The 15,419-nt window shown below is 35.5% G+C and overlaps 1 protein-coding gene across 1 annotated transcript in view; it reads right to left on the bottom strand.

Moving 5' to 3' along the window:
* CASK (calcium/calmodulin-dependent serine protein kinase (MAGUK family)) overlaps window positions 1-15,419 on the bottom strand; it is a 97,357-nt gene that overhangs the window by 16,727 nt on the left and 65,211 nt on the right. Inside the window, exons 13-17 of the mRNA XM_010285019.1 lie at window positions 14,322-14,390; window positions 8,246-8,314; window positions 6,867-6,902; window positions 3,901-4,097; window positions 2,503-2,618 (exon numbers count right to left, since the gene is read on the bottom strand). Coding sequence (XP_010283321.1) covers window positions 2,503-2,618; window positions 3,901-4,097; window positions 6,867-6,902; window positions 8,246-8,314; window positions 14,322-14,390 — 487 coding nt within the window. The remainder of the gene's footprint in view (window positions 1-2,502; window positions 2,619-3,900; window positions 4,098-6,866; window positions 6,903-8,245; window positions 8,315-14,321; window positions 14,391-15,419) is intronic.

Raw genomic sequence — 15,419 nt, 5'->3', positions numbered from 1 at the left:
TCTTTACTTAATGAACTACATTTGATTTGCAGAATAATTTAATTTCTAGTTCCAGTAATATCCCAATATATCACACAAAAATCCTCTCTCTCAAATCATTAGCCAGCCACACAAATCTTAGTTCAGTCTCATCCCTAAGACAAAAATAACAGGGAAGTCCAAACAGATTACATACTGCTAAACGATTTATTGAATTTCATACTAAGATACACGAGAAATAACTTCTACTTTCTTGTAACAGCAACATTTTGACATCTGGGTTAGACTTCTCAGTTCCAAAGTAATTATACTTATTTTGGATCCTGCAGAAGAAAAGATCTGTTTTTTATTCCCAGACAGATGCGCTGAAAGCTTGCAAAAGCCAGCGTTGCCATACTTCTGACTAACAGTATGAGACACGAGAGAGCAGTTCAGAGAAGGTAAATTCAGTACCACCTTCGTTAAATTCATGTACGCACCATCGCATTTAAGTGAACCTCTTCATATCCTACAGTTGGCATCGTTCCCTGCAATATTACTGGCATCACCTTTAATACCTCAAGGACACTACAATCAATAAACATTTCTAAGAGAAATCTTCATTCCAAGCTGTGCTTTCATTAACTTTTTGACTTCTTAGGAGGAAGGGGAAGTGTTGGATGGTATTCTGAAAAGAACAGTTTCTTCTATGGTCATTTTGATAATTTTTAACGTTCATGTTTCTAATTTTTGGTAAAAAAATAGATGCTCTGATGTAAAGTGACGAACAGCACTGATGGTGCAGGCACAGAGGCAGGCAAACCGTGTGACGCAAAGTGCCGTCAGCCTTCTCCAAAATGCCCCCCTACATCAAGATAGGAAAGTCGACATTATCTTCCTTTCAGGGATTTAGTTGTTACAAAGTCTTTGAGCTAGTTTTTCTCCTGAAGTGTTGCCCGCTCCGTCCCTGGCCATCCTCCTTCCTGTGCTTGTTCTGTTGGAGCAACTGTGCTCAGTCACACTGACGTAACTACCAAGTTGCACCGTGAACTGTATTAGGAAATGTGCCTGCCCTAAAGTAAAAGAACCAACGTTTTTTGTTGGGCTGTTCTTCAGTTAATCCAGTTAACGGCATGGCCACACAAAGTTACGGTGCCACAACTGAAGGGAGTAGCAACGCTGTGGGAATGTTTGCTGGGAGCAACTGATACTACTTTAAAACCAGTACTGTGAAAGATTTTAGGTCATAAAATCCGGTTTATTCTCAACAGTTTTTGTTAAGGTGATAATTAGTAAAACACTGTTTAGTGCTACTGCAATGAAGTTGAAGCTTAAAAAATGTTAAACCAGCAAAAGGAAGGAAACGAGTTAAAACTTTCAATCTCTACTTGTTAGGGTTTTCAGGGTAACGAGTAATTTTATATTTAACTGTGAACATCTTAAATATGACAATGAAATAAGGAGTATTAATGACAATTACTGTTCTTTCACTTTCTTAGATTTTATTTTCAAATTACTTTTAAGTAAACTACAACTCTGTAGTACTGATACATTATGAGCTCTGATACTGCACACAGATTATACAGGTAAGGAGAAACGTGAAAATATAGATTTATATTGTTTAATTGATGCATTCAAGAATGCAACTGAAAAAAACCCCAGAAGTTAATGCAATATAAAAAATACTTTCATTACAATGTTTGGACAGGTATATCTTTTAATTCTAATAAAAATCTCTGCAAGTCTCCAAAGAGACCACAACAACATATTTATCATCACAGTATGTGATATCAATGCAAAAGCAATAGAAACAGTTTCAACACATCGAGTATTTTATATTAAAAGAAGAACTAAATTCTGCTCATGAATGAAGAGGTCTTCCTTCTTTACTACTAGAACCAATGAATTTTGCTCAGCAAGGATCTCTTACTCTACTCTTCTACTTTCAAAATTTTCTGAAACAATTAAATTTTTCAGCAGTCTAAAGAGAAAACCAAAAGTTAGGATTCAGGAAGAAATCACTGCAAGGAGGATAAACTTCCACGGTTCGTTTTATTTGGTAACTGTAAACAACACACTGACTATGCAATGGATCTTATTCCACTTCCAGCTGTAACGCTTAGAGAAAAATGCCCTTTCATGATGTTTTCACATATATAATCTGTAACTATAAACACATATTAACAAGGATGCTACTGAAAAGTCTTCAGTAGAGCACAGTACAGTTACATAGATTGCAAAATTCATATCCTGTTGGTTTCTAGTGCTCCTTTAAATATAAAAACCAAATCAATGTAAGCCTGTATTAGGATATATTATGATGCATTTAGTTTGTTGCAGCTTTCCACTCACTGATTAAGATATATGTTTAAATAGCAAAGAACAAGCAGAGTAATGTTGGCATAATTGGAATTTTACTTATATTTTTCTAAGTAACTCATTAGGTTTATGTAACAGTGCCAGCTGAACAATTAACGGCAAGGTTTAGACTGTAAAAAATTTAACCTGTTAAAGATGCTTGCTTGCTTTTTTTTTTTTCCATACCTGCATTGTGCTTTGCCAAATATTTGTCTTTGTACTGCTTTTTTTTCTTTCCAAACCAAGTACAGCTGGCCTGTTGCTCCTGTTTGGTCTTCTCCATGGCAATACAAGCAACTCGCCTGGTATATGGAGGAGAAAAAATTTTTTTGTTGTAATCAATGTATTTTTAAGAAGCCACATCAAATAGAAAAATAAGACTTTTTAATAATACAAGAGTACAGTAACACTTTTCAACACCTTTCTTTGGATGACTTAAAAGCACTTGTATACAGAGGTATTTTGATATAAAGAATATCTTCTTAGTGGTGGATCACTAAAGCTCACAGATGAAGTGAGCATGGGAGGGAGGGTACCTACTAAAACGGCTGTAGAACACTCTGCAGCAGATTAGACTGGAAGAGCACAAGGTCAGAAAGACCACTACGGTCTAAATTACTTCAGAGGAAGTTGTGCTGTGTCGTGGAACTGTTTTGAGGTTGATCTTTAGGATCAATTATTGCAAGTGTTCCTGTTGCGGTGTATACCAGTGTCTGCCTTATGTCAGGGCTTGCAAAGGAGCTCTTCAGATGGAATGAAATGTCTCGTCTACCTCCGTTTCTCTTCTAGCAAAATTCCCCTTAGCCAGTCCAGGTGGCACAAGGTGCTGTTAAACCCTTTACAGCACTCTAATTATTTTACGTAGCAAATCTTGTATGAAGTATTTTGGGCTAGATTATCCATATTGATAAACTTTCTTGAGTTCAGGTGATAACTTTCATGGGCCAGGATTTGTTTGCCAGAGTTTGTGCCGATACATGTAAAAATTTACTAAACAGCTTCTGCAAGAGGTTGTTTAAAGGCTCTACATTTTGTGGTACTCAGTGCCATTGCTGTTCATTGAATCTGTCATTCAGGAATCTCTGCACTTTGATTTCTTTCTACTTTTTGGCTTTCACATTAAAAATGAAAAGGAGAGAAACCCCCAAAATCAGTGACTTTTGTGCTTCATGTCTGGCTAACACCCTATTCCTGCAGCACTTGGAGGTAAGCAGTACTAATGAAAACACTGTTTAGAACCTAAAAGAGAAATTAATTTGACCCCCTTACATAAACCATTTGTATGCAACCTTTAATCCTCGTTTCCTATAGTATATCAGAAAGCACAAACAATGCTTACTAACAAAGGTGTTTTTCTAATGTAACCACACATACGATATTGCATATGCAACCCTTACTGCTCTGCATACAGGAGAAAAAAAAAAAATCAATGCCACACAAACTGAGGGAATAGACACTTTTTTTTTTTTTGAAAAAAGAAAAAATTATACAAAAACTAGCTAAAAAAACTACAACAATGACAAGTGGGAAAGACAGAAATAAAAGCAAAGATAAATTCATTTTTATAGAAAACTTAAGTCATACCATTCTTGAAGTTCAGGAGAAGGGATAAGACCTGCAGTACCGTTTTTGGAGTTCTCAAGTTTACCCTGCCACCAGTTGTGATCATCTTTGCTAATGATTTGGATAATATCACCAACTCGGAATCTGATGCCAGCTTCTTTGCAAGGAATGAGGTCATCCTTTGCTGGATCATATTCAAATTGTGCTCTTACATATATCTATAAAAAAGAGTTTATAAAAGACACTGCAATATTATTACTGATACAGTATTGAGCTGTGCATGTAGCTACACATACTGTTTGCAACAAGCAAAGGAAGAAACAGAATGGCAAAAGCATAAATGATAGTTGAAAGTGAAACAGAAAAAAAAAAAAACCATCAGCAAATAATGGAGACATATGATGTTATTTTGAAAGCTCATGTCTTCTACATACTGTAAAACCAGAACAGTGAAAATGAAGTTATGTAATAAACTGATAAGAGTCCCTCAAGTCAATAATAACTATCGTGAATCACTACAGACTAAAAGCCAGCAGCTTACAACTTGAACTGTACTTTCCAACTAAAGTCCCATGATACGTTTTAAAAATTTGTATGACAGGAAATTTTATTGGACAGTATAAAGGACTTAGGCTACATTACTGATCTTTAACAATTACCCTGAAAATTTAGTATCTTTTTTTTTTTAGATTTAATAGGAAGTCTTGTGTTGCACCTATCGCATGTAGTTACTTGGGGGGGATCTGGGGATTCTCTGCGTGGGTTTTTCAGTAAAAGCTTACTCCCATATAAAAGAAAACTACCGATTTGAGTAAATTATTCTCTAAGGAACATTAACAGAAAGAATTCAGATTCTGACTTCACAATTTAAAATAATATACCGATCCTTGATTTGTGTGTTAGTGAGGTCTCAACCCTAGAAAATAAAAATAAGTGACCTCCAGTTTTGGTTGCTAATTACAGCCCTGATGCATCCAAGGATCTTAAAATGGGAATTAAATGTCAGGTCCAAGATGGGCAATTTCTACATTTTATGAAATTCAAATATCACCCTATAGCATCTCAGACAGCCATTATCAGCTACCACAATCAGCTACTGCTGATTTTCTTACTAAAATTTGACTAATTAAAAAAAAAAAATCACATTGCAAAGTAATACCCTTCATTTAAATGGTAACACTTTTCAACTTTGCTCAAATTCTGCTCCAAAAATAGCTGTAACTATGCAGTGTTAGCACTATTCACGGCACTTCCAAAACTTCATTTTTATAGTAATGCAATCTGCAACCCAACATATGAATAAATTAACTTAAATGGCTAATAATTTCTATTTTGTGCCTGATGCAGTTTTATCTATTTACAGTGCGAGCATCTGATGATAATACCAATATAGAACTCAACTTTTAATATACTAAATCTGACCCTTGTTCTGCTTTGTATTGAGTGTGTGAGCTTAGACAAGCAATGCAACTTCCTTTAATCACCTGAAAAATAGGATATTTTGAAACCAACTACATTTGTTTAGTAATTGGCTTTCCATGAAGTAATCAGTATTGAACCAATCCCTTATATCCCCTCAACCTTATCTAATATAGGTCTAGAAACGTAAGCAGTATTTTTACTATCTAGAAACTTCCTTGCTTTTCAAGTTCCTGCTCCAGTATGAACCATTATCCACCACATACTGGCACTTACATTACAGACTTCCTTACAGACAGCAATATATTTGTTATCTAAGCCCTTACTGTCTTCAAGAATGACAAGCTACTGGAAGAATATGCTGGTTCAATGGGAAAGGACTCTTGGAAAACCACAGGTAACTATAAATGGTGCGAGTACAAGGAACACCATTATTCTGATATTGCCTTGAACAAAGCCTCTTCTCTTGGGAAAAACACCTTATGAGAGGTAAGCAAAAAGCTAACACAACAGCTTGGAAGGGCTCTCACGGAGCCTTTCCAGGACTACATTCTGGCAGCTGGAAACTTCAGAAGACGACTGAAAGTTGAAAGAACCATATAGCTATAAGCTTTGAACACAGGAAACAAAGTGAGAGCAACCCATTCTTGTAACAGATATTCCAGCCAACTTAACCAGACAATAGTATAAAAACATTTTCAAAGACAACAGATCATGGAGTTCACTGACTCTTTTGAATGGAGTTGCAGGAGTTATTATTAAAACTCTTGGTAGAGAAAGAGGTTGAGTCCATGGTTAAAAATTCAGAGGCAGATTCTAGAAGGGCTATATATAAATGGAGCAGTTACTGAAGATGAATCACAAATCACTTGATGGTATGCGTTGATTTGGAGGCTGCAGCAAAAAAACCTCTTAAAATTGCAAAGGGAATCACAGGGAGTTCTCTGCAGGGCACTTAAGGGCTTTCTTGGAATTTGCTGGAGAGGGAAGATCTTTCTTTGGTCCATGCTGACGTGTGCTACTATCAGGTCAAGGTAACAAAGTTAAGGGAGGTTACTGAATCTGAGCCTTAGAACTGCAAATTTAAGAGGCTATCTTCAGACTTATCAACCCTTAATAGAAATTGTCCTTAATGTTTTTCTTTGAAGAGCTTTGTTAATGTTAATAATTAGTTATAGACAACTCAAGCTTTAGAATCTTTGTCAGTACAATGTTTTAGAGTCAACACTTGCCCTACTAGTCTCCATTTCAGCTAAAATATAAATTTGAGCTTTCCTCTAAGATGAAAATCTGCACAGGTCACTGTACAACAGTAAGTCTATTAATGCATTCTGAACTAAACATCTCCAGTTAAATTTACAATGACTTTGTAGGACACATGAAAAAAATGCTATTTTGAATTAGCCACAAACAAATGAGTTAAAAAGAAAAATGAAAAAAATGGAACAATTTTTCCAAGCTTAAATGTTTTAGTCCAGCACATACAGACTATGAAGGGGGGAAAGATAAGCAGGGATGTTCACTAGCAGCTAAGTTTACAAAAATTCCCATGGAGGATATCTATTCACCTGTCGTCCTTTTGGTTGTGTTGTCGATGGCAAGTCCTGCAGAATAAAGTCAACCCAGGAGAAGAAATTTTCATTTTACTTTTTAAGGGTATACAACACCATTTGTTAGTGATTCATACTACATTACAGTAAAATGGTAAGTCAGACAAAAGTATAAAGCACTGACCCATGTTTAGAAATGTTTTTTTTCTTAAAGAAAAATCAAACCCAGGCTGTTTAGCAGCAAGCTGAAGAAAGCAGGTAAAAAGTTTAAGCAGATAGAGAATGTGCTTTTTAATAAATAATTCAGCATCTTCAACACAAAAGCACCATCAAGTGAAAGAGGCTCTTTATGTGAATGCCTTTTCCACTTAATACTTAGTCTTGTTTTTAAAAGAGGATGGCTATTATAAATATTAAAAAAATTATTATTAAAAATGTATAATGTGATTAATTGTGCCAAGGAATAAGACTGTAACTACTAATCATGTTACAAATACAATTGAATTCACAAAATTTTCGTAAATTTTTCATCCACAATTATTTTTCATTGTATTAGTTAATAAGCACTTTACCTTGTGGCAAATAATTTCTAAGTTGTAATTTTTTTAAAGGAGTAGTTACTCAGGTTTGGTTTTTTTTTAGCTAGTCCCACGAACTCATGATATTGACAACACTCTTACTGAAGGAACTTGGGTGTACAGTTACTACATCGGTCCGAACAATGACAAATGATAAACAACACAAATTTTAACATTAATACACTTTGGAAAAACAGGAGATCGACAGCACCATTCTACCTGAATACATAGGAAACAGAAGTACTTTGTGTTAAAGATGTGATGATAATAGCTTGGTTTGTAGTGCAGTTTAAAGCCACTTCCTTTTGCTTTTCATATCCAGGCAAGGCTCAGATTTCACAAAGTATGTGCACGTACCACAACAGCAGAGGGCACACCAATTCGTTAACGCAGATAGCGGAAACCAGTACACGTTCCAGAGGTCTCTCAAAACACAAAACTTAAAAGAGGCTAAAATGTCTTGAAATACCAACTGCACAGTTATTCTTTATGCAAACGCTGCTTCCAAAGTTCAGCATGGAAATTAAACTTCCACTTTAAACCTTTGCTTTGTTTTGAGGAAACTGCTAACAATGATTTAAGGATGATTGAAGTGTCACATTACAGTTATTCATATGTAATTCGCTATATGGCTTTTAATGAGAAGAATATGTTGGAAAAAACCCTTAAAAAAGGAAAATGGGGAGTTACATATGTAATAACCTTGGTTCTATCAGCAGGACAAAATTTTCCACTGACCACACGATAAGTATAACAGTAATGGCAGATGAGCACCAACAAAACTTTCACACTTTCTCTGTGTGGAACTGGAAATCTTACCGAAACAGAATTGTTAGTGCTGCTATGACCATTAGCTGGGGACTGTCTGGATGTAGAGGGGGAATCTCTCTGAAATAAGACACAAGGTTCATTAACAACACAACACTATCACAGGAACACAGATATATTTAAAAGAACAGTTACATCCACAGCCTTATAACCATTTGCTTAGCTGCTTCATCTGCGAAAGTTTCCACCCTACAAACTCCGTAATTCTGAAAAGTTTTTTCACAGTTTAAGATTCAGGTTTGACATTTTGATGTATCCTAGGTAATAACTATTTTTACATTGCCTTAGCAATCAAAGAGCTTTTTAATTACTCAGTATCTGAGACCTCCTCGATCTCATGTGGCTGACAATGCCAAAGGCCGTTAGTCATACTGGTGTCTTTGTTAAAGGTAATTACCTGAAAGTAACATGCCGAATAATACTTTGAATAGAATGAGGCACATACTCCATTTTAAAAACACTTCTAAATCTTTTGTCAGCTACGTGGTGGAGCTCAGCGTTGATCGGTTTCTACTCTGTAGGATGCATCTCTATGCAGTGTCTCAAAGACACTGAAGCCGACATCGGAGAAGGAAGCTGGATACTCTCTTCTCCCTTCTCATCCATTTCACACCATACTGAGGTGTTTTTTTCCTCCAACTTTCTTATGGGCTTAAAAACATTAAACTTTGCCAAAATATATCACTTTAAAAAAGCCACCTCTCTTGACTCAGACTACCAGTGTGGTCCTACAGTGTGCTGAGGGGACAGAAGATGCAGGGTGCATACCGGGAGAAATTCTACAGAAAGGATAACAGGAAGTTCTGACTTCACAATTTAAAAGTGACTGGGTTTTGCAGAAGCAAGAAAGTCACTTGCAGAATAATCTTTTTCACATGCCATTTTGATTGTATAGTACTTAATTCCATACAATCAGATAATTGAGCCACCTCTTCAGGAAACAACATAATTCACTCATACACTGTGAAAAAAATAATAACCCCCTTTACCCCCAACAGGAATTTTGGAATATAATATTCCATGTCAAAGATCAATTTAGGAATGTCTGGTAATTTTACATAATGTCAAGGATAGTAGAAAAAAGAGCGATAACAGTTTTCAAAGAAAACACAGTTATCCCTGGCAGATTTTAGCAACACAAGTGCCCTTTGTGAACAAATTAAAAACCAGAACTGGAGCTAAATTGTTCACGCAACAACATTAATCAGGTAAAGGTCCTCTATCAATATTCTTGAACTTACACTAATTATGTGCCAGCACTCGTACCTATTTTAAAGCACCTAGAAAAGTTAAATTGATAGGCCATACTTCATCACTCTTGCTGCCTGTACACTTGATGTGCAACAAACTCATGTAGAACTTCTGCATTTTGTGGACTCATTAGATATGATTTCACAGAAAGTTCTAGATGTAGCTATCTAAACTTTTGTGTTGATTTTAACATAGTTGAGGACAGATATGACAATATTACAGCTGTAAAATCATTGTGGTTCAAAGTATGTAGCTCTGTATACTTCTGCTACAGGCATAAGAACAAAATGCTCGTTTGGCTCCCAGTGTTATTTGCAACATGTAACAGACTGGGGGAAATCAGCTCTAATTCTGTTTAAAAAATCACTCCAGCATAACAAGTTTGAAATGTTCAAATAAGACCAAATAAGCTATTCCTTTACTGGGGAAAACAAAAAAAGGAAAAAGAAAAAAGAAAAAGCCTAAAGGAACCGTTATTCCTTCTTTTTTTTTGTGTGTGTGTATGGTATTATCAGCATCACCTTTATCATCAAATAGCAGCTAGGAGATACTAGATACTTCTTTTCACAAAAGCAGTGACTTCCTTCTTCCATAAAGAGATTTTCTGCTTGCTCTGCAATTCTGGCTCTGCCAATTTCTCACTTTCAAGAAGTGGTGAAAAATTAATATTACGTTTTTTTTCTTTTTTTTAAACCTAGTTTGTTATGATCTGCTAGTCGGTGATGGTTTATCAAGGGAAAGCTTTGGAAAGTGATAAAAGCATCATTTGGAGAAAAAGAAGTTTAGAGTAACTTGGAGAATGCTACTATTTCTGGACTGTTTTGAAGGCTTCTCCCCTTCAAGGAAATTTTCTTGGTTTGAGAATATTTTGATTTGTATTCCTCCACAATTCTCAACAGAAGACAGCATATTTCTCAAAGCAAGTGTTCAGCGTAACATACTGAGGAAAGTACACATTTTCAGTGTTATCAGTGATTTCAGTACTAACTTTAAGAAATTAATCTATCAAGCTAGTCAAGAGGCATAAGTACAATTTTTAAATAATTAGGCAGTTCAGCCGCAATTTCAAAGGCATTTACATTCTTCATTTCCTAGAGACCTGGTTTTTCTTTCAAAAAAATATCAAACTCAAAAGTTAAGATAAAAACTGTATTACGCATAGTCTAATGAGACAAATCAATGAGTAGAGAGACCCTTGTAGAATGCTAGTACTGCTTAGAACTGGGCTTTGGTTTTGAGTTTGTTTCTCCCTAGTTCTCCTGGGATATGAGCAGAAAAACATCTGGAAGATCCAACGATTCTGAGTAGTGTAGAAGTGTTATCATCGTATTTCAGTATTAACTGGACTATCTAGACTTCCCAATCTTGTCTAGACCCAAGCCAAATAACAGAACGGCAGTCTTTTGTATCCTTGCTCTTCAATTCAAGCAGCTGAAGAAACAATCACAATTATTTCCAAACAATGGCAACACTAGTTTCCTGTTGATTCCTTGTTCTTAGGTGTGGATTATGAATGATAAATCAATGCATTTGAGATGCACTTCTATAGCAGATGTCAGTTATGCCTACTAGATGTGGCCTGATCAAATTAGATACCAACAAGGACAGCTAGATTAATGACACTGTTGCCAGATCCACAAAAACCTCTATCTTTTTTAAGAGAGAGACTTTCAAAAAACCTGCAAATATATTTCAATTTCAGTCTTACTCAAGGAATCTTTCTGGAAGTATTTTTAATACAAGTGTAAAAAGGTTTAAGACTATTAAAATCTTATAGTCTGAGCGCTAGTGGAAAAATAGCAAGGCTAAAGGAAGAAAAATCCATGGTGATTACCACCAGATTTTTAAAATCTCATATATATGAAGGCTTTTTGTCTTAATGAAGCGACTTAAGTGTTTCACAATCTGAAACATAAAAGATGTTTATAAGGAAAGTTGTTTGTTTAAAAAAAACCCCAAACTTCCTTTACCGTTCTCACATATAGAATCATAGAATCATTAAGGTTGGAAAAGACCTTTAAGATCAAGTCCAACTGTCAACCCAACACCACCATGCCCACTAAACTATGTCTCAAAGTGCCACATCTACACAGATCTGACACTACAAAAAGTTACTTGGTGTGTTTTGTCAGTACGAAGTAAGAATGCAAATGTAGCTAGAGCAAAATATTTACTCAGTTGGATAAAGTACTAGCTGAAATGTATAAACAGTATACACAGTCATTAGCCATACGAAAAATGCGTTGCAATAATTACTCAAATTCGTATTTATGTAAGTCTGTAATTTTCTGGGTGTGTGAACCACTGTGTTATCTAGACAGCTGAGTAACTCAGGCCATTTGTGACACCAAAAAGGTCATCTCACGGTAGATCAGCTGATCAAATTTTTATAAAAGGGAATTCCTAAGTATGTTTTCACGCAAAGTCTACTCCATGAAACAGAAGGCCTGGTAACTGAACGGAAGGCATGAGGCAGTAAAGAGCCAAAATCCCTAAAAAACTTGAAATTATTCAGTTGAGATTTAGTAAACTGCCTAGTGACACTGAAGTACTATCACATACTATAGGGATAAGACTATGCAAAAGTGGCTTAATACTTAGAAAACACCACCACCACAACACTTTCTTAGATGCCCACAAAAGATGAAAAATATGGCAAGTGACATGCAAATCTCAGTTATCTTAAAAATAGGTTCCCCCCCAAAACACCCCCACCTCACCTTTATCTATAAAGGCATATTGGTAGACTGCATATAAAAGGCAGATCACATCTGATTCTACTACTATTTAGTTTTTCTTATTGAAGATTAACAAGATATTTTGCAAGCTGATGACGTGATCATGGTAGGAGCCTTAAAAAAACCCAACACATTCATTGATTCTGTTTTATATTCCTCTTCTGGTAAAACTACACTATGTGAGCACCAGTCCATGACTGAGGGCAGGGGAGGGAACCAAATATAATTTATAGAAATATCTGAAGTATTGCCAAAAAATACCTTAACTAATAAGAGTGTACTAGTGAAGACCGAATATCTCTGAATTTATCCTGCTGGAGAGCGTTAGAAGCAAGATTTTTGTGTCTTAGTAATGTCTTTTAACATTCAATTTTAGCTTCTATCAATGGTTAAGATAGTTGACTCATTGTCTGAATAATAATCCTGAAAAATTCTGTGAAAGAAATTATCTCTGTACCAAAGGACTAGTGATGCTTTAATAGGATGATTTAAAAATGTTGGCTTTTTCTGTACAGTCATAACAGTTGAAAAACTAGCCAGTCATAGATGTGACCAAGCAGGTAAAATAGACTCGGGCATCTCTGAATGAATGCTAAATGTCACACTAAAAAGTGTGATAATTAAACGTGATTATTTTTTACCCTCTTTGACCACACATTTCTAGTTTTGCTGTTTTTTTCCAAAGAAAGGTGAGAGTCCATTTTCCTCTCTTCTGTGAAATAACTAGCCATGAAGAACTTAAGGACACAAATCTAAGGAAAAGAGATGAACTGCTACTACTAAAATGACACCTAATGGTATTAATTTAAAGCTGTATGCTGAATTATCTCCCAATAATCATCTTCCTAGTAGGTATATAATTTCACCAGTTTCTGTATTTTAATATTGGGAAGATTGAGATACCTTTTATTTTTACTGCTATTTACAGCACAGAAGACAATAAATGTGTTAGCACACTCTAAAATTTCTATTTTAGTGAGTTTTTTTTAAAGCCTTTGCATTTAATGAAAAATTTTTGCTTTCATATTTATACCTTTTAAGAAAATCAGGCTCTTAGGTGAAAATTTGTCAAACCTTCTACCTCTAAAACCTTTTAGTTCTTGTTGACTTCTATTAAAAGTACAGAAGGCAACCAAAAAGCAGTAATTTTTTTCTTTCAAACAGACTGTTCTGACAATGACAATAGCAGTTTCTGCATGTTCCAGCATCTGCTGAGACATAGAAACAACTAGGGTGAAATCACATCTCTAATTAAGATAAGGTGGTTGACTTCAACAGGGATTGTGATTTCACTGTTGGAATTCTAATTTGGGAACTGATTGCGCAGTTAAGCATGTGGGACCGAAAGACTGGCATCATCTACATAGTGCATATGCCATCTGTACGCTTAAATTGGAACAGTATCTCTGAAGTAGCCATCTTCTAGAATTTAATTCCCTTCAGTTGCAATCTGGAACGTAACTTTGTGAGCAGAAGGGAATTAAATGTTACTGTGCAAAAAACCATAATACCAAGTTTCTAGTTCAACAAGAACTAACTCCAAATCTGTTTTTCTTCTGCAATGATAAATACAATTTTTTTCATGGAAACATAATATTAAGCTACATGTAACTGTTACAGACAACCATCACAAATTTACCTCAACAGGGTTATACAGAAACAGATTCTTCAATTAACCCTTAACAGCCCAAAGCAGTAAAATAATGTTTAATGCCTAAAAAGATCAAGATTGTTTCTCAGCTTAGGAACCTTAATAGACTTCCTGAAGAATGAGTTTAAATTGTAATTTTTTTTAAAGGGGCTTCCTAAACACATGAGATGAGGATCCCCTTTCCTATTTTTTTTTTTTTTTAAGGCTGTAAAGAGTTAGTTAAGGTGCTGATGAGATGAATATGAAGGCAGGGCTGAGTAGGTAGGTGGGACCTACTCGTGTTCCGTTATCTTTGTTGTAAAATTGGTGTGCGTGATCTAACAGGACAGGCAGAAACAATTTCCCAGAAAGCAGTAACATTCAGCCATCAGCAGGCAGTTAGTTACAGGACTGAGGAAGAAATGGGATGGTTCATTAAATTCATTACCTCACAGGATGAAGACTGTGTGCGATAACTTGGCACGATCTTAAAGGTGATACTTCCACGCATTTCCCTCTGCAAAAATAGAAGCACTTTGTGAAGTACTAAGACACTGAAGATAAAATCTCCAAATCACTTTTTTGAAAGAAAAGTATCATAGTTCAAGAGCAGCAGTATGTTTTCCCAAAGTAAATATTAATAAAAGCTAAAATGCTATGGCTAATTTATTTCACTTATAAACAAACATTTAAATAGCCTCTCATTAATCTAAGAGATAAACATACATTATTAGTTTGTTTGCCTGCCCAGTTTTCAAATGCCTAGAACCTACAGCTGTATTTTAAGGTGAGAGATTCAGAGATGTGTAGATTTCTTCCACATCAATTTTAAATTTGTAGCTATATCCTTGTGATCCACAGGGTCTTTGCTACTAAAGTGATATTTTCTTCCCTTTCATCATACATGTTAAACAGCAAAAGCATATTCACAGTTTCTGGAAAGCTGCATGCTACTGTACTAAAGGTAGGAATGTAAGAAATAGTCTTTCGTCAAATCAGAACATGGGGTCTCCTAGTTTGCATTTACTACAGTATAAGAATATTCATAACAAGCAATAACTGCAGAATAGCAGCAGATTATGGCAACATATTTGCTCTGCCATATTTTCTTAAACGACAGTTTGAACAGAAGTTCCACTAGGAACTTCCTGACGACCGCAGGACTTGATCTAGGCAGAAAGGTAAGCAGATCACTTCAAGTAATCTTAGAGTTTTTCCCCTTTCTCTCTTTGGCTGTTTTATTGTGAGCCAAAAAATGCTATTTTCCTGGACTCACTTAAGCTTGTCTGTATGGTTCTGGACACAACAAAAGGATTAGTAGTATCATCTAAGATCCCAAGATCAGGGTTGCATGCAGAAAAATTTGAAAGTGTTAATGGAATATCAAACTGATTCTACTAGCTAAACTATCCTAAGATGGAGTTTTCCTGCAAAAAGCCAGACTGTCTGAGCTCAAAATATTTTTTTTTTTCTTTGTGACATCAATAACCATGAGTCATGATAGTTATACACTGAAAGAAGGGACGTTCCAGCTCCATATAAGGAA

This window comes from Phaethon lepturus, unplaced genomic scaffold, assembly GCF_000687285.1.
Source record: "Phaethon lepturus isolate BGI_N335 unplaced genomic scaffold, ASM68728v1 scaffold5560, whole genome shotgun sequence".
NCBI classification, from domain to species: Eukaryota; Metazoa; Chordata; class Aves; order Phaethontiformes; family Phaethontidae; genus Phaethon; species Phaethon lepturus.
The sequence above is the reverse complement of the archived record's forward strand: the minus strand, read 5'-3'. Positions and strand labels throughout refer to the sequence as shown.